General features: G+C 41.4%; 1 protein-coding gene across 2 annotated transcripts in view; it reads left to right on the top strand.

The window, feature by feature from the left end:
• zfpm2a (zinc finger protein, FOG family member 2a) overlaps window positions 1-19325 on the top strand; it is a 181898-nt gene that overhangs the window by 28189 nt on the left and 134384 nt on the right. For both annotated transcript variants that reach the window (XM_007550519.2, XM_007550517.2), the window contains exon 2: window positions 14485-14643. In XM_007550519.2, coding sequence (XP_007550581.1) covers window positions 14485-14643 — 159 coding nt within the window. The remainder of the gene's footprint in view (window positions 1-14484; window positions 14644-19325) is intronic.

Raw genomic sequence — 19325 nt, 5'->3', positions numbered from 1 at the left:
GCTCATCTGCAAATGTGATTTGCACATATCACACTCGTGCAGTCGTCAAGCTGCTTCATCGCCAAGCTTTCTGAGCAAAGAAGACATGGGGAGGGGAGGGGAGGAAAAAGAAACAGAAAGATGCACATATGGGTTGCTATTGATGTATTCCGTTTTTGACCTAATTTAAATCCCTGCCAAACGAGCTCATATGCATACTGTACATTTGCTAAATTACCGAGTGTAAACCTCGCCATCTCACAGAGACAGGTGTAAACATCCGTGTTGTCATAATGCGGCTACCTGTAAATATGATAATTGGGCCATACTGCAGCAGAGACCCCCTAAGCCCCAACCCAAAAAAAATAATTTGGACATCATTTTGACGGCCCTGGGGAATGCCCCGTCGTCGAAACGAAGGTGGCCCATTGACATGCCGTACACGGCAGGATATAATTACGTCCGCCTGTCTTTGTTCCCGAGTTTGCTCTCAGAACACCAGTAATTATTTGTGATATTTTGGTATTCTTTTACGAGGGAGCTGCTCTCTGTGGACTTGGATCATTACACGGGCGAAAATGAAGTTGCGAATGAGCTCCTCCACTGCCAAATCCCCAAAGTTCAGCAATTGTGTAAGCAGGGCTGAAAGTTTTGTCACGACATTTGGAGCAGTATAACTGTAGGGGTATGTGTTTATCGTATCGTTTTATCATTTATTGTAAATTTCTTATAAGAATTTTGATAGATTTCTATTAATGGTGTTTTAAACCCCCCCCAAAAAATGTAGTTTTTGCCAAGATTGATAGTTTGACTATTTTCTCCACTGTTTTTTCAGTGAAATAATCAATAAATACCAATAAATTTAAAATTACTGTTACTGTGTACAGCTTAGTGATACAAATCCAAGTTCTAGAGAAGGGTAGTGCACACTGGAATGTTCTTGGAGAGCAGAATTTGTGTTTGTGGGGTTTTAAAGACTGTGACACACAGACAGTCATACAGTTACCTAAAAAAATAGTCATAAAAAGTTCCTATCGTGACTTTAATCATTATCACAATAATACTGCAAATTATTGTGATATAACTATAAGTCCATATCGTCAACCTTGAGATAACGACTCTGTAATTAATAGTTCTTATCACTGTTATTGTTATCTAAGGGTAATCACTGTAGACCTAAAGTTTTATCATGACAATTTGTGGTACTGTTTTGATAATCATAAATGTGACAATCAAAATGTTTTATTACTACTATTTTAGGTAACTGCAAGACTGTGTGTCACAGCATTTATAGTCCCACAAACACAAATAATTCTTTCTTGAAAAACAGTCCCATTTTTAATACCCTTCTTTGGGACATGGGTCACATAAAGAAGTGGGATTTGTATCTCTAAACTGGTCACAGTAACTCATATGGCTTTTAATTGACTAAACAGTGGAGAAAACTTAACAATTCCAACAACACAGACAGTTGGGGGGTTTTAAACATAAATAATTGGGATTTATTGTGGCAACGATAAATCTACATTCTTATCATGATAAGAGAGGTATCACAATAAACGATACAATAAATGCCAAATGTAACATCATGACAGGAATGTTGCTAAGTGGAGGAACTTCCAGTACAAAAAAAAAAGACTAGTTTGAAATTTTATTTGGGGGATCTTGACACACGACGGCTCCCGTTCCTCTCGATTTCCGGTGTCGTCGGCGGCTATCTGCAGAGGGTCGGGCGGACGGCGCCAATAATAAGGGGGCAGTGCCAGAATATCTTTAGGGTATGCGGCGTGTCGAGCTGCGGTTTGTTGTCATGATAATCCCCTCATTTGTAATGTCGGGATCAGCGGGTTACGGCTCTCCACTTGCCTCCCGTGTCAAGGCTTGGGACTGGCGAGGTGGATTGTCATTTCTGAAGCAATATTTTGACAGCGCCTTCACTTTACTCGTACGCCGAGGCTCAAAGGTCAGAGCTGTGCCACTTCCATTTACTGTGCATGAACACTCAATCCCCGAGGAGCTCTCTACATCTCCCGCCCTGCCACACTCTCTCTCTCTTTGTCTCTCTCTCTCACACACACCATTCTTTGTGCCTCTCGCTTCTTAACTCGCTTGTTTTAGAAGATAGATGTCATAGCTGCTCCCCTCGTCCAGCTTTACAGCGAGTTTAAGGCTCCTAAACTGCAGGGGCAATTACAGACTCTCTGTGTTTGCTATGGAGTAACTAGAAAAAAAAAGCTCAATATGATGCCTGTTTTCCATTTCTGCCACCATTCCAATTAGTGTATCAGAGCCGATCCTTGCCTACCTCCTATCACTCACATGCACAAACACACACATACACACACTGCTTTTTTTTTAACGTAATGTGGTGTGATTTTCGCTAAAACGCGACGTCTCAATGGTGTAGCTGTCATCCGTTTCCCCTGTGTGCTCAGTGCCACCCCTCGCATGCACAGGCGGGTTGTGTCAACCAAATAAGGCACTTGTCAGTAACACAAAAAAGACATTGTTGCCGGGCCATTGTTACCTGCTCTGCCAGCTATCATATAGAAAGTGATAGAGTGACGGTGTTTCTGCTAGCTCCAGAGCCTCGAACCCCACCACCCACACACCCCAGGGGTATTATGGGTGTAAATCTCCCTCTCACAGTTGCGCTCGGGGGCCAGGGAGAGCATCATCATCATTAGCCGCAGCAGATGGAGGGGCTTCAGCACTGCGTTGTTTCTGCTGTACCAGCTCTGCTGCTGTCAGACTGTTTCTGCTGGAATCTGGTCTGGCACAATGCGAGTGGATGGGAGCAGCAGCACACAGTTAGTGATGAAATGGACATGAAATCAGTTGAAACACACACACACGCACACGTGTGCGTGTGTGTGTGTGCGTGTGTGTGTATATATATATATATATATATATATATATATATACACACACACGCACACACACACACGCTAGGAGACTGATTCATCATTTGTTTGTGTAGTTGTGATTGGGGAGGTTTAGTTAAGCACAGCTCAGCTGGTTTGTTTTATTTTATTTTGTAGACAGAGAAGAATCAACATGGTGACGGCTGTGAAAATATGACAAAAAATATTACAGCTATAAGAAAGTTTGGTTAAAAAAAAAGAGCAGTCATTTGTTATATGTTTTCGTGTTATAATAATGTAAAAATGATGTTTTGCGTTTGAGTGTTTGGTCGTTTTATGAGTTAGACACCCAGAACTCACAAGCTCTCAAAGGCGATAGATTCTTTTTGTTGATTTTTTTAATGACAATTATTGGGTAAAAAAATGTCAACTTTAATTAACTGATGTCAAAAATGACATGTTTTAACTTGGTGTAATATCTAGCTACATTTGTTTCATATCTAGATGCATCCAGGGTTTAAATATTGTCTGATTTTCTCAGACTTTCAGTCATTTTGCCCATTTGTTGATTAATACCCACATTTCAGCAGTTTGACTCTTTGATTACATTTTGAACCTATAAACAAACCATTTTGTAGTCAGGGCCCTAAACCATTGTGTATCAGTTTATTTGTTGTAATTCAGTATTTTCAGGAATTATGGAGATACCACAAAATATCAAGTCTAACATATCATTTAGCTATATTGTATATTATTTCCTAAAGATTTTGTTTTACTGCACCTTTCTATTTATTTGGCTCTGATGAACCCCTGGTCAAACCAAAATAACTGAGCAACCTATTCTATTGATTATTGTTGTTGCATGAACAACATGCTCAAAGCATGAGGTATCAAAGGAAGTATGACGTATTTTCCTGGCAGACTGAAGCAAGTTTGATGGATGTCCCATGGCAGACGGGTCCACTTTATGATGGAGAAGGTCGGTTAGAGAGCTAGCAAACGTATAAATTAGGCAAAATAGTCAAATAAATGGAAATCATATCCTTTTTCTTGCTCATAAAATACATAAAAACAGAATAATCCCATTTATTTCTTGCCATAAATGCTACACCAAATGGCATGTTTGTTGCACTTTGATCAAATTTAGAATCGGGTTTGGAACAAATGCTTTCCATGGGGGGTAATCTTGGAATTCCTTCATTTTCCGTCTCATTCCAGGATGATATTTCATCATCAAATAAAATCCAAACAGAAACAAACAGATTTCATAGCTCTTGAAAGGAAAATGGGAGTTTTCCCAACATCGGAATTGGGAGGCGAGACGTCGAAGATTTAAAATCGGCACGAGCCGGTAAAGACGTGAATCGCTGCATGTCAACTACTTTTGTCACCTATAGAAGCAAAAGTTTACAGAGATGAGAAATAAGGCCCTGTTTGCCAGATGTAGGAAAACTTTTAAAACTTCATCATTCTTCATCCTTCATTCGTTGTTTCGTCAGGCACACTGACGCAGCCGACAAGCTTCCATGTACAGCGCAGCAATAGGTGGGATTTCATGCTAATCGCAACAATCATTTGTCAGCAGGGGAGAATTTATCTCCGGCAGCCACGAGCTGTCCATTGATGCAGCAGCATTTCAGCATGTATTCGAGGCCCCGCTATCCGGGGACCAGGCAGTGTGTGTCCGTGTGTGTTAGGGGGCCTAGTTTTCTCTGAAGCGCTGGCAGAATCCTAATGGTCCGGCATGAGGCTTTCACATGGCCACGTCAAGAATCATGAGGAAGGCAGAGGACGGAGGGAAGAGGGAGAGAGCGAGAGAGAGAGAAAAAAAGATCCTTCTCGGTTTGTGTTTTAAAGGACAGTGCTTTGAATGTCATTTGACAATTTCCTTTTAATTAGAACTAATTTACAGAAAGATGCCCAGCAGCTAATCTTTACAGGATAATTAACTTCTATTTTCTTTACTTTTAATTAAAAAGTGAAAAAAAAAAAAGATTTAGCTGATCCATAAAGAATTGTTCTTTTGAAATGTTCATCAGACTTCACACTTCTTTTGGCATTGGTAATATTTAGATCCTATCTGCCGCTCGCAGTCTCTCCACTGAGTTATTGCAGCGATTTTCTCCCTCTTATCCGGGGGTATTAAGAAGTAGAACTATCAATAGCAGAAATAGGAACCAGAGGCAAATTAGAATTGAATTAATGAAGAATTTATTGCAAAAAGAAACCCCCCCACACCCTCGTATCCTTTATAATACTGGGATGAAATTGACATCTTAGATATATCCGTTTCATAGAAATTCCTTGATGGAGAAATGCTGTTTTATCGACACTTTTTGATACAGTAATCAGCTTCCTTGTTCATAAGAAAGCTCTTTAATTTCTTTGAAATGATTCTGGTAAAAGCTAATTGTTGCAGAGGCACTGTGTTTTTGCTGATTGCTATTGCAATTTGAGCCCCCCACCCCCGCAGGCTCACAGGCCACTGAACGTGATGAATTCTCCACGTTTTTTCCGCCCCCTTTTTAGGTTAAACAGCTGTGTCCTAATAAGTGCTTAAGTCACAGTGGCTCAACAGAATGAAAAGTCCCCTCAGCCTCATCAGAGCTGCAGGAGAAAAGTCCTTCCTGGCTACTGTTAGCACCTTCCAAGCAGACTTTACTTAGTGGAGATAAAGTGAGCCAATATGAGGTGAGCGTGCTGCAGACAGAGCCTCCACTCATCTGCAAACGAGCCAGTGGCTGAAGATGGATGCCCCCACTTAACCATGATAGCTCCCTGGAGGAGCCTCACTCAATGGCTTCATTAAAAGTGAACGTTGTCGTGAAAAGCTCGCTTATAAGCCAGTAATTAAGAGCACACATATTTTACCTGCTTTGTTTCAGCTGTCACCGTCACATGGTTAACTCACATTTCCTTATAAGGAACCGGCCAACTCGTAAATCACTCGGTTTGACAAGAAGCAGCGAGGAACAAGACTTTGTTTGATTCGACTGCATTTTAAGTCCATTATTGTACCTATACGGATAAAGCAAACTGTTAATTTAGTGACGTAGCACAGGTTTACAAGTCTAATGTGTGGCCTCCTTGCAAGACAAGAACAATCCAAGTCATATCCTGAAATATAGAGACTGAGCAGCCCAATTGAATCTGATTACGTTGACACTTCCAAATTCAGTTACATAACAAATTGAACATTGAGTCAGTTGGTCTAACTGAGTATATCTAACTTGGGCTGATATTAATCAGTACATTAGTTTATTAAAATCCACTTGCTTAGTTAAATGAGGTGAATTCTTAAATCATTCTGACAATTACTTTGTCAGAATGATTTTGCTTTACTTTCAGCTGATTTGCTCTTTCATGTTAGAAAAGCTACAGGTTTGTGCTTGTGACTTAAAAAAAAACTGAAATAGGTATATCTTTTTAAAAATCAGTTTTATCAAGTTGGCATATAAACCATTCTCCTGATAGCCACGGCTAATATGTGCTATTCAGTGGCAACAACTGCCTCTGAGTTGGGAAGCTCAGCTTGCTAGCAGGTTTGATGTTAACATTAGCACTGTTGCTAAGCTAATGAAAGCAAAAAGACATGTTCTCAGTCACAGGTTCAAAGATTGTTTTTAATACAACTATTGGCAACATTATATTAATAGACCCCTATCAACTGAGATTTTGTAACATCCTGGATTTTTATGATTACAAACAACTACACAACCTCAGGCAAGAAGTAATTTCAACTAGATTTAAATGCATACTCTACGCACTTCTGTTTTTGACATGTATGGGGTCTGAAAAAGTTGGTGTTTTGCTCTGAAGGTTTATTTATTGGTGAAGGTTTATTTTTTGACACCAATATGTCAAAAAAACAACAACAAAAAAAACTAGTTATTGTCCAATACCATTACATCATGTATCACTGTATGCTACCCAAACAAAGTATTTCATGGTAGTAAAATTTATCAACTGTTGAATTTATAAAGTAGTATACTCTGATAGAATGTTGATAATTTAAAGGAGAAAAATAGTAGTTCTGTCCAAAATTCAGTTTCTACACTGTACAAACTGTCAGGTACAACTGAGGTGTCAGTGAAGCCCTTATTAGTTGGAGCACATTGTGCGATTTCGTTGGACCCGTCGTCATATTGGTCCTCCACTCAGAGGTGCAAGTCTCCTCCTGCAAACTCCGGGCGGGGAGAGGGAAAGTCAGCAGAGTGAAGCAAGGACCCGGCTAACTCCACAGAGAAAGTGGCTGGCATCTGCTGAAGCCCTCGGGCACGCTCAGAGGTGCCTCCAGCATTTTAATGGCGTAGTCAAATGCCAGCATGTTTTCATGCTATTCCAATTCAAATTCATTGGATAAAGAAGTGAGAGGATGGTATTCTCCTTCAGCGGCCCAGACAGAAGCGACAACTGGGCGCGACAACACAGAAACTTAGCAACTCTGGGAAACACGCTGGGATCCAACGCGGCGTCTGATTGGAATAATACACTCGACCAGAACTCTGTTGAGCTCCGTTTGTGAAATGTGAGCGAAATGAATTTGTGTCAAGAAGTAAATTTTTATTTATTTATTTTTTCTGTGCGTGGGTTGAACAAACCAAGCTTTCATGAGAAGCCAATGGGTGTGTTTTAGTCCTGCTGCACATGGAAACTCCTAATTGAATGATTTCATCACGTTACGTTTCGATGCCGTGTCATCTGTAGCCCTGCAGCCCCACAGAACAGCGTATATTTAATGAGTAGGAATATATTTATAATGCCACCCGCCTCCCCTTTTTTTTCTCTCTTTTTGCCACACTTTCCAGATGAGTGTCGCCGCTGAGTTTTCAAGCAGTTTGTTGACTGCTGATTGTAAGTGCCCGAATTTAGGAAGGCAGCCATTTCTAATCACGAGAATTACATTGCTTAGCAACCGGAAAATCAAGTTAAACAATACCATTGCTTATTCTTGCTCAACAGACGGCAGCTTGCAGAACGCATCAGTCTCCACTGAAGCTGCTCCACGCTCCTCCCAGAACACACACACACATTTACACACACAAAAGCAACCATTCACAGACAATATACAAGTGGTTAATTTACTTTTGACTTGTGTTACGCCATTTGCTCCACATTTAGCTTGATCACAGACTGTGGAACTGGTGGGGGGGGTAAAGGCTCTCGTTTTGTTAAGGAAAATGTTTGAAATGGAATATTCCTTTGAGGTTTCCTGTAGCATATTAGGCTATTAACAGTTGCATAAATGGTATCTCTTTCATTACGGCGATCAAGGATTAAATTAGAAGCGTGAGCCCTGTAAGTCGCCTCTAAGGCCAAGGGAGCCCTCTGCTTCCCAAAGGTCATTAGAGTTGAGGAGAGAGTCTCTTTTTTTATATTTATTTAACTCATCCTTCAAGTTGGAATCTTGCTTTCCTCCTTTGCAAAAGTTTCACCTGGAAGTGAGGAAGTGGCCGGCGTCAGCGTTGGCATGGAAAAAGGCCATAGTTGGCAGCAGAGAGGTTGAGCTGCTGTGTGGCCCCTTTGCTGGATTTTCAGGTTCTGCATTATGCATTGGCGTTTAGTCTCAGGTGCTCACGTTTTATCCCCCCCGGGCCAGCTTGGACACATTTTCAATGGATTTCATTTTTGGATGGGAAAAAAAAAACCAAAACAAAACTGTATAGGTGGGTGCAAAAAAAAAAAAAAAAAAAAAAAAGATTTTCATGCTTATAGAGATCTGCTGCTTTGTTCTGTCAGATTCAATTACCTCACCTCTAATTAGGGAGCTATAGAGGAGGCTGGCTTTGTGATCCTCACATCACACTGTGGAGCCTGCTGATAATGCGCGGTATCGCTATCACAGCCCGGCCACAAGCTCTCCCCACATTGCGGACGGTTGGAAAAAGCATTCCATGAAATTAGCAGCCACATCTACAGTTTTGCACATACCCACATTTTTCTTTAGAGCTCTTCCTTTTTGTGCGTGATGTGTGTGTGTGTGTGTGTGTGTGTGTGTGTGTGTGTGTGTGAGATTGAGAGAGAGAGAGAGGGCTGTGGATGAAAGGTTGACACTTTTTTTTTGTCCCCATCATCTGTTTTTATCCACTAAGTCATAGACTATAGTGCAGAGTGTTTACCTTACAGATATGCTTATTCCTCCACCTGTGTCCATGCTCCTCTTCCTCTCTGCTCCTCTTCCTCAGTGACTCATTAATCCTCTGTCCATCATATGGTCTCAGAGTATCACCCCATTTTATAGACCCAGCGGGGGCATTACCATATCCCTCTCTGGAGCTCCACTCCGCATGGCCGATCCCTATCAGACAGAGGCCATGCCACGAACAAAAGAGCCTCTGTGATCAAGCCAGCATTGGGGTAGCAACGTCTCTATTAGCACAGGCTGCTCCTGCTACAGGAGTGTTTGTTTTCTCCCTGTGGCTGATGGAAGAAGGGTTGCTGGGATACCTGAACAGTAGTGGTATAACATCCATGCCCAAAATGAGAACGATTAGATGAGATTTTAGTAGTAATTTTGCCATTTCCACTTTTTTGTTCTTTATTTTCCAGTAGAGTGCTATTTTCATGCATATCTCGTTCTAAGATAGCTCACAATGCCAAAAAGCCCTTAAAGCTGCAGTATGTAACTGGGTTAGAGTCCCAGTTAAACGACGTTTAACTGAAGTCCTAAAAGGGGTGCGGGTTTTAATGTGTTTATCTTTTTTAATCTTTTTCAAAATCTCCTTCTCTTTCTCACTGTTTATTCAATGTCACATGCTGTTTTCATTTTAATTATGTAAAGCACTTTGAAATGCCTTGCTGCTGAAATGTGCTATACAAATAAAACTTGATTGATTGATTTTAGAAAAAAATATATTATTTTACACATTTGTTCAAACTGCCACCATGTCATGACAGTAAAATGAGATGGATAATCTGTGAAAATATTGAGTTCCTCAACTTCCTCCCTGTGCTGCTATTGAAGTCTAAAGAAATTCACAGCTCCTGGTCAAAAACAACCAATCAGAGCCAAGAGGAGGGAAATGAGGCATACTAATTGTAGAAGTTAGCTTCTGATGTAGAACTTAGATTGTCTTCACTGTGTATAAATTACATATTAAGGCATACCTGATGTTTGAACTATTAAATTATCCTGTTTTTAGAGGGACTAAGCCCATGTGAATCCCAGGAATAAGCTGTATTTCCTGTCTTACTTCAGTATTGTGTCTCAGGCTCTTAACAGTAGCTTGAATTTCCTTCACCAGATGAAGCTGTGGTGACGGCAACAGAACAGTGCTTAGAGAGACGGATCTTAACTAAGAAAGAAATAATGTAATGTTTTACTGTCCCGTCGCCCTCCTGGACAGGAACCCTGGTTGAGAGATGGTTTCTACATGCCGAGTTCAGGGTTCCTCAAATCCAGGCTTCAAAGTTGACGTGCACCTCGTCCATCAACCTGAATAAAATGTCTGAATTACCTTCTCAGTATACAGTCAAGTTCACCAGAGTCCCACAAAGGACGTCAATGTTTGACTCCGATGCGTTAAAGCAGAGACACATGGAAAAGTCGCAGTACACCTGGCCTTCATATATTTATTAAGAACGAACAATTATTAAGTCAAGTCAAGTTTATGTATACAGCACATTTCAACAAGGGAGTGCAAAGTTCTTTACATCATCATAATTAACAGAGATCTATAAATAGTAGGGTTGACAGTCCATTCTATTTTAAAGAAAAATGGAACTACAATAACCCACTCATCCCACCATCTCTCTCTCTCTCTCTTTTCTTTCATTCACTTCTTCTGTGAATTGACCTGAATTCAAAGTTGAAAAACAAGAAAGAAACGAGTTGGTAGTTCTTTAATGGGATAGTAGGAACACTGGTGAAAAAAAATGCAGATTTTCCAAAAATAAAATCTTCCAAAATAGAAAATTTTAGAAAATGAATCAGTAAAATTAATTTATGACCTAGCCATAATGCCCAACATGTTGCAGATCAGATGTACAAAACAGAAAACAAACCATTTAAGTTTACCCATCCATTAATCTAGTTACTCTAATATAAAAATAAAACATTTGAAAAGCTATTAAAGGGAATCGATTGTCGCTAGCTAAACTTTCTTCTTTTTTCTAGTAAAGAATGTTTGTTTATATTTCTTGTCTCAGTTCACATCACAATCGACACGTGAAGTCCGCCGCCACAAACCCACACTGTGTTGTTTTGGGCGGTGCAGTGAGATGCAGGCGTCCTCTCCGTTGTGTCGTTGGCCATCTGAACTCCGGAGGAGGCTCGATAAGAGCGGCAGAGGCAGCAAACACATTCCTCTGGCCCAGTTCGTCATCGTCCACCCCCTCACCCCCATCCCCACAAACCCTCAAGCCCCCCCTATAGAAATGCACCGACGAGCGTGGGTCACATGGAGAATGTGACAGGATTTTAAACAGTACACAACTAAATATAGCAGGGACGCCACTATCAGAAAATGAGTTAGGAGTGTGGTGCTGGTCGTTTAGAAAGTCATTATTCTTATCATTGCTGTCTCTGAAATAATTTCAGGTCTCTCCATGCAATGAATACTGTATAATAAGCTAAACATGTGAGGATGTGGGGGCAAACTTTTTCGCAATCTACGTGGCTCTCGAGAAGTAGCCCCCCCCCCTCACCCTGCTGGGGCTCCCCCCCCCTTTTTAATGTCTGGAATATTTTATTCCTTTCCATATTCAGGAAGGCCCACCAGTATCTCTATCAGTCTGAAAATGCTCCATTTAGTTACTATCTGCTAGAGTGGGGAAGTGAGATGCCCTTATTCTGAGTCTATTAAACCTCAATTCTATCTCATCTTATCTACCTAATCTCTGTGTCTTATTGACCATGAAGTTTATCTGTAATCTCCCTTTACTCTTATTATCTCGCAACACTGTAGGTCTATTTTCCGGCGCTGCTGTATTTTTGCGAGCAACAGAGGAAGAATCATTTAGTTGTACACACGGTTCTCATTCAGCTGTGTAATGGAATGTGTACAAACCGCGCAGTATAGCAGTATAGAAATGTATTTGCCCCCCCTTCTCTTGCTTTCTCTCACGCCGTCTTCATTTGCCTCGGCAGAAGCTTTTAACGCCAGTCATACAAGCTCCCCCCGCCCCACACCGCCCCACCTCGCCTTGATACCGTGATATTTATCTTCCTGGTATCATCCTCAGCGATGGTGGACTCATCGAGTCACTTCACGCCTCACTTCACTCCTCTGCGAATCAGCAGAAGGCATCAGATAAGATCATAAAACTGTATCCTCATTTAAAAAAGCGCCACTCGGCCCTCCGCAGCGTCTATTAGAGAGCCGGCCGCTAATTCTTTTTCATGTCCGGGGCTCCTGCCGACGCCGGATTCTACAAAGGAGTAATTTATAAGACTAATGAAAAGAGCAAGCGGTTTGTGGACATCAGGGGGGGTCCCCACTCCTTTTTTTTTTTATGAGGGAAGAAAGAGAAACGGGAAGAGGCCCGCCGGCCCCGTGATTTTCTGAGCTGAAATTATTGCTTTATTAAAGCTGAAGGGTCCAGCTGCCCTCCTGCAACAAGAACAAACACTGAGAGGCTTGTAGAGGAGATGAGTGCGCCCTGTTGGAGTGATGAAGACACAGGACTCAGGTGACAAGTGGGACATGAAATGCATCACCAGTTGACTCTACTGCTTCTTTTTTTGCAAGAAATTTATCAAAGTTCTACTGCAGAAACAAAAAAGCTTTCTGGAAAACTCGAAAAGGGGGTGGGAGAATTTTTTTTTTAAATTTAAGTATGGAAAAAGAAAGTCCAGTATAGTAAAATGTCATTTCTAGACTAAATCCCTTGAACCATTGTCTGAAAGTTGTTTCCTTCCTCCCTTCTTTGCTTCACTGTGTCCTTCCTTCCTCCTTTATGTCCTTGTGTGTTTATACCAGTTCCACATCCTTTCTTACTTATTTTCTTCCTTTTGTCCCCATTTCAGCCTAGTGCCCTGCCTTTCTTTCCTTCATTGTTTCCTTTTCTTTCCATTATTGTTTACTTCTTTGTTGCATCTTTCCCGATTTAACCTTCCTTCTTACCCTTTTCTGTCCTTTGTGTCCTTCCTTTCTCCCTTCCCTGTGACTCTTTCCAATTTTACTTTCTTTCCTTTCTTCCTTGTGTCATTCCTTTCGTTCTTCTTCCATGCTTTCCTCACTGCCTTTCCTTCCTTCCTTTTTTGTATCAATTCTTTGTTCTTTTTTGTGTCCTTCCATATTCCTTTACTTGTATTTGTTTTCCTTCCTTCCTTCCTTCCTTCCTTCCTTCCTTCCTTCCTTCCTTCCTTCGCATTTGTTGTCTTTTTTCTCAGATCCTTGTCCCCTTGCTTCCTTATTTCCTTCCTTGTGTCCTTCAGTCCGTCAGTCTCTAGTTGGTGCAGGTTCCAAACATGAAACCTGCCTGTAATGTAAAGATCCACAAGAAGCTCATATCTTACAATTTGTAGCACTCTAGAAACTGAGGTCTGGAAAACTATGGAATTTATTTATTTATTTTTTTTTTTAATAAAATATGTAGAAACTGTGTTAAAATAACTTTTTTTTTTGGTTTATAAAAACTGCACTACTGCCACTAAAAGCTCCATTTCTGATACGGTTCCTCCTTTATAAATATAATAAAAAGCTAATTCTGTCGTTTGTCCCTTTTTTTCTTTCTTTTAGAAACAAACTAAAACTCATCGTGTTTCATCATTTCTCTTTTTTATGGTAATTCCCAGAGAAAAAAAGAAAAGAAAAATACACTGCAGACATGTTTTCAAGACACAGAAATGTGTGCAAGATGCACCATTATCTTAATAACATTCAGGAGCCGGGTGAGATGTCCCCCCCCTAAGAACTAATACAATTCAGGTAGCAGTACAGTAATTCCATCAACAGCAATTGATTGAAGCCAAAAATTGTAATATGCAAATACCAAAAAGAGATGTACAGCTACGAGCAAAACTCTGAAATCATTTAGATTTAAAGAAATAATATTGCACAGAGAGAGGGAGAGAGAGGGGGAAAAGAAAAAATTAATCACACGGAAAAGTGTCTCCTTTAAGATTGCACTGGTGTATTACCCGGAGGCATGGAATGTAAATGGAAAATCAACATTGTACCCTGTGATAAGGCTAACAAATTAATAAAAGTATTTTCTTTCCCCCTCCCATGCTGATGCCTGTATGAAAAGTCTAGAAAGGATCTTTTTTCCCCTCTCCATCTGTGTGAGGTTTTGTTTTGCAGGTAGAAGGATTAACATCAGGCTCACCTTGGCTGCGTGTCAACTCGCTTCTCTCACCAACACGCCGTTCACAAAGGGCTTCAGCTGCAGCTATAGTGGAAAGACTTTGTGAAATATTGCAGCAAAAAAACAAAAAGCAAAAAAAAACAAACATATTTTTCATTGTCTGCACCTGAACTAAACGCCTGAACGTAGATGGAGAGCGTAGACAGTTAAGAGTTGCATGTGAATGGGTTGGATTGCAAGAAACAGAGAAGCAGAAGTTCTTTATTTATTCCTGAAAGCCTGAAGGATGTGATGAAACTTCTGAACATTTCCCCCTTGTGTGTCTGTGTGTGTGTGTGTGTGCGTGTGTGTGTGCGTGTGCGTGTGGGCATGTGCGTGTGTGTTCCCTTAGGTCCTCTGGAGGATGGCCTCGAGGAAGAAGAGGAGGAGTGTGTCTCGGAGGAGAACGAGCTCCTGGCCAAAGACGAGTTCTCGGTGGAGGAGAACTTCACGGCTGAGTTTGAGAGCGAGAACATGAACTGCGAAGACATGGAGTACTTCTGCAACAAAGGTGAGAGGGGGTGGATATTGAGCATAACGCTGACTCCAAAACCCTAAAAGTTAACTTAAAACTTACTCAAATATTCCTGGCGGAGCTTATAGGCGTTTGAGAGTCATACCTTGAGTCCTGATATTTGATTCCGGGAGCGACGGTTTGATCTGAGAGGAAGATGGCCTCCCTACCTTTTTAAAATTTGCTTGAAAAATTCGTTTTGACAATGATAGCGCTGTGAGGTCCGACTGTGGTATATGCCGGGCCAACAAGAGGCCTTGCGCACGCTCGCCAGCACCTGCCGCTGCTCCGAGGTCCAGCACTTTAAAGCGCCGCGGCGTCGCCAAGCGCGCTCCGGTCCTCTTTGAACTGCAATTCAATTAGATTGCCTCTTTGTGTGTTTGTTTCATTTCAGTCACACCTTGCCATCACAGGAGCTAATTTGCGGTCTGCTTCGGGTTACAATGTGAAGATGACAGGCTCCCCCCCTACCATCCCGCCCCGTATCCCAGCCGAACCGTCCTCTTCGTACCCTCGGGTTGTGTGGCGCTTGCTGGCCCCAGGTGGGCCCCCCCTCCTCCGCTCTCGTTGGCAAACGAAACCCTCAAATTTGACTTTTTAATGAAGAACCGGTGCTTTGAATGTCTGCCCCTTCGTTCGTTTTTCAAAGGAAACATTTTGTTTAGAGCTATTCCTTCCACACTTCTAAACTGATGTGCCTCGTGGGATTACATTAGTCGGGACAAAACAAATCTTTCATGTTCCGGGTAGGCTTCGCCCCAGTAATCGTATCAATACCGTTTTTCTTTTGTTCTCGGGGGAGGGCGAAAAAGTTGCAATTGTTTAGAAATTGCAATTACCGGCGACGTCTCGGTTGTTTCGCCCCGTTTCTTTGTCTTCCTCGTATTGTACCCTTCCTTAAACTTCAAAGTACAACTCACTGAGCCTCTAATATACCCAATAGCCATGAAATAGATGGGCGCTGTATACAATGGCAGCTGCAGTGGTTGAGCGGGGCAAAAAAAAATCGAAAAGTTCCGGAAATCTTCAAAGAACCTTGAAAGAGCTGCTTGATACTCCCTTTGTTTTGGATAAAACCTCCCGAAACTAGGACTCAAACCTTCTTTCCGTGTTTTTTATTTTTATTTTATTTTTTTAAAATAAACTCAACACTACACAGCAATCCCAAATGTCAAATACTTCTTTCTGTGGGCATTGGTAATCTGTTTCTTGTCACACACAAGCCTTAGCAGTCAGATTTTTTTGTATTACTTCCCTATCTAAGCTTACAGTAGCTAAGTCCCCCCATTGCCTCCTAAGACCTAGGCGATGTACTATCCACTGCTCGGTTCTCCGCGTGCCAAACTCGGTGCTATCTTCAGGTGTAGCCGCACCCTCCCTCCCTTATGATCCCTTCCTCAATTAGATCTGTATAAAACTAATGTCATAGTGGCTTAAATTTACCCCACTTATGTGAAATTGCTGCGAATTAAACAGGATGCAATCCTGGCGGCATTAAATGGTTTAAGTGTGTTATTCCTCGACTATAGGAAGGAAAAAAAGAGAGAGAGAGAGAGAGAGAGAGAGAGAGAGAGAGAGAGAGAGCCCTTGATTAACTAAACCCTCTCAAATGCGATGGCATGCTGTAATTAGCCCTGTGCGGACTTGAACGTGGGTTTTAAGGCAGCCACTCATCCCATGGCCTTTATCTCCGGCTGCTTCCCCGAGAATAAGGTCTCCCGTGTGAGGTTCCTCCACTGAGCAGCGGCTCTCCGGTCTTAGCTTAGCCTTGTATCTGTGTAGTCACTCTCTGAAATGGGCTTGTCAGGGGGACCTAAAACCTCCATTAAAAGTTTCAGTCCATAATAGGTATTAAAAAGCTGTAGGAACACAAAGAGGAGTACCAATTTTCATTAACATATGAAGCACTTATTAACTTTGATCAGAGAGCGGTGAAGAAGCAAAGCCGCTTAAAGGCGCAAAGGTCAGGAAGTTGAATGCCACCAAAGACTCAGCCATTTTGCCTTACCCTCGCAGAAAAAAGGGAACTCCCCTAGATAAGTGTGCGGAGCACCTTGACGTCCCGCTTGTGGTCTGAGGCCAGGGAACCTTGAAGTCCCTTCATGGTTGAGTCCTTCATTGTGCCTTGCACTCTCATGGGGTTTTTGGGGCTATTGACATATCGGCCTCATTTCTTCCACACCTTCCCAAAGTCACTTCCAGAAGTTGCACCTTGGTTTTCTGTGAATCTCTTCACCTCATCATCGGCTGCTTAGGCTCCAATACATCTACATATGAGATCTTTGTTTTTCCCTTTTAACCTCTGTACAGTGGCTTGCAAAAGTATCCACACTTCTTCAACGTTAACTTTTCACATTTTCTCACGTTGCAAACACAAACGTCAATGTATTTGATTGCCTTTTGATTGGAGATGCACTGATTGATATTAATATCTGTATCGGCCCCGATATTGAAAACAAATCCAGGGTGTCGGTGGCTGATCCATAAGGACGGATCTGTTCAGTTAAATTCTATGCTTTGTGCTCTGAGAGACATAATGCTTTATTACTTATTTTACATTATATTTAGAATTCGTAATTGAATTTTCTGAACCATTTCAAAGAAGGTTTGTTGCAGTTTACTTTTTACATGTTTGAACAAGGTAGTACAACTATTGTTTCTGTCTCAGTTTTCTGGACAGATTAAAGTTGTGTTGTTCTTTTACATGTTTGTCCAACCTTGTGAAACTGTTGGTGTATTTCAGTGTGCTGTACTGGTGTAGAGTTATCAAATAAGTTTGCAATTCAATACATTTAAGTCTTTGTTTTTTTTTTTTTAAAAAAAAGAAAAGAAATGGTTTAGGTCAATTTGGCTCTGTTTTTCTGCATCAGATCCGTATCGGCCGATACTGAACCTCGGGTATCGCCGTCTGTATCTGAAGTGAAAAAAGCAGATCGGTGCATCTGTACTTTGAGAGAAAGACCAACACAATGTGGAATATTATTGTGAAGGAAGTGGAAGGAACAAAGATGGAAGCATGGTTTTCAATTTTATTTTTACAAATCAAAATGTGAAAAGTTTATATTTTCAGCCAGTTTTTTTAGCTACAGTGAGACACAGTAGTGGCAGCGTCATGTTGTGGGAAAGCTTGTCTTTAGCAGAGACAAGGGCACTGGTCAAAGTTGATGGGAAGATGAGTGTAGACTAATACAGTCAGCAAAAACACTAGAGATCAGGACAGAGGTTCACCTTCTAGCGGCTTAAATCAGTGTATTCGTGTGTTCGAATGGCCTAGTCAAAGTTCAACGCTACATTAAAATAACGATTCTGAGGCAAAAGTTGAGAGTAAATGCTCTCCCCGAAGGATTTGAAACTGTAATTGCAGCTACAACCATATTAAAACTGTTTGCTGTGTCATTTTTATTTAGTTATACACCTTATGTCGGTCATATTCAGTCCTAATAAAATACGTCAAAGTTTGGGACCTATTTTGGTAACAATTGTGGAGAGGTTAAAGGAGTTGCTTCTGTAAATTGGAGAATATTTCAAAATATATCCACTGCCTTCGATTTGCTTAAATCAACTTCAATTAGTTAGCACATTTTCGTCAAGCCATGGCAATTAATTGCGTTAATTGTGACAGAAACCCGCGTTTATTAAAGTCCAACCTCAAGAAGTTTTTACAGTGAAAGTCTTTATCGCCTCTAAAGGTGTCTGCTGTGTTTCAAACGCTCAGCTCAAAACAACTGGGGGAAAACGGATCAGCACCCCGTGGAGAACAAACGCGTTTTAACGTACATGGCATTTTAAAGAAAGCCTGTCCGCCTCTCAAAGTCGCTAAGACAAATGGACTAACATATAAAGAAATAACCTTTCTTCTCTCAGGTGATTAAACAAGAATCTTACCTGAAACAAGTTCCCCTCAATTTCACATTTATGGGAGCTTTTTCTGTTTGTGAAAAAGCATGCAGATGAACACACACACACACACACACACACACACACACACACACACATACGCACGACTCCACAGCTAAGATTTATTCCCCGCTGAAAGCGCCAGGCTCTGGAATTGTGAAAAAGACTCCTTTTCAGTGGCATATTTTTTTTCCTTCTTCTTTTTTTCTTTTACTGAAACTGTGAAATTTCACCTTGCTGGTTTACCCCCCGTTTTATTGCTGGCTATATGTGGAGTTTAGCACAGGATGTTGCCACAAGCTGTTCCCTTTGAGCGGTCCAAGTCTTGTCTGATGACAAATGACTTCCCATCTCGGCTGCGACAGTAAATTTACATGTCACTTCATGTGTCTCATTTCCTCTGTGTAAAAAAAAACAAAAAAAAAAAACCTTTTTGGGAAGTCATATTCCATGATTTTTTTTTTTTTTTTGCCCTCAGACTGCCTGATTTTTATTGTCGCTCCCTGTGTGTCAGGATATATCAATAACAAGTAAACCTGGATGCTCGCGCTCCCGTGCACCGTCCTCTGCAAACGATAGGAATTCCAATGGGGTGGAAACATTTTATCAGAGCAGAAGCGGTAGGTGAAAGCAAGGGCTGCAGGACTTTTGGCGTAGCGGATGAAAAACCCACCTTGACCCCTCAATATCCTCTCTGTGAGGAAATTCGCTCGCTTCAGTCGGAGGCATGGAGCGGGGCAGGGAGAGAGTCCCAGAATTAATTAGTCTTTGTGTAACGCAGA

The sequence above is a fragment of the Poecilia formosa genome, unplaced genomic scaffold, assembly GCF_000485575.1.
Source record: "Poecilia formosa unplaced genomic scaffold, Poecilia_formosa-5.1.2 Scaffold36, whole genome shotgun sequence".
In the NCBI taxonomy this organism is placed as follows: Eukaryota; Metazoa; Chordata; class Actinopteri; order Cyprinodontiformes; family Poeciliidae; genus Poecilia; species Poecilia formosa.
Note: the sequence above shows the minus strand (reverse complement) of the source record. Positions and strands in the feature narration are given on the sequence as shown.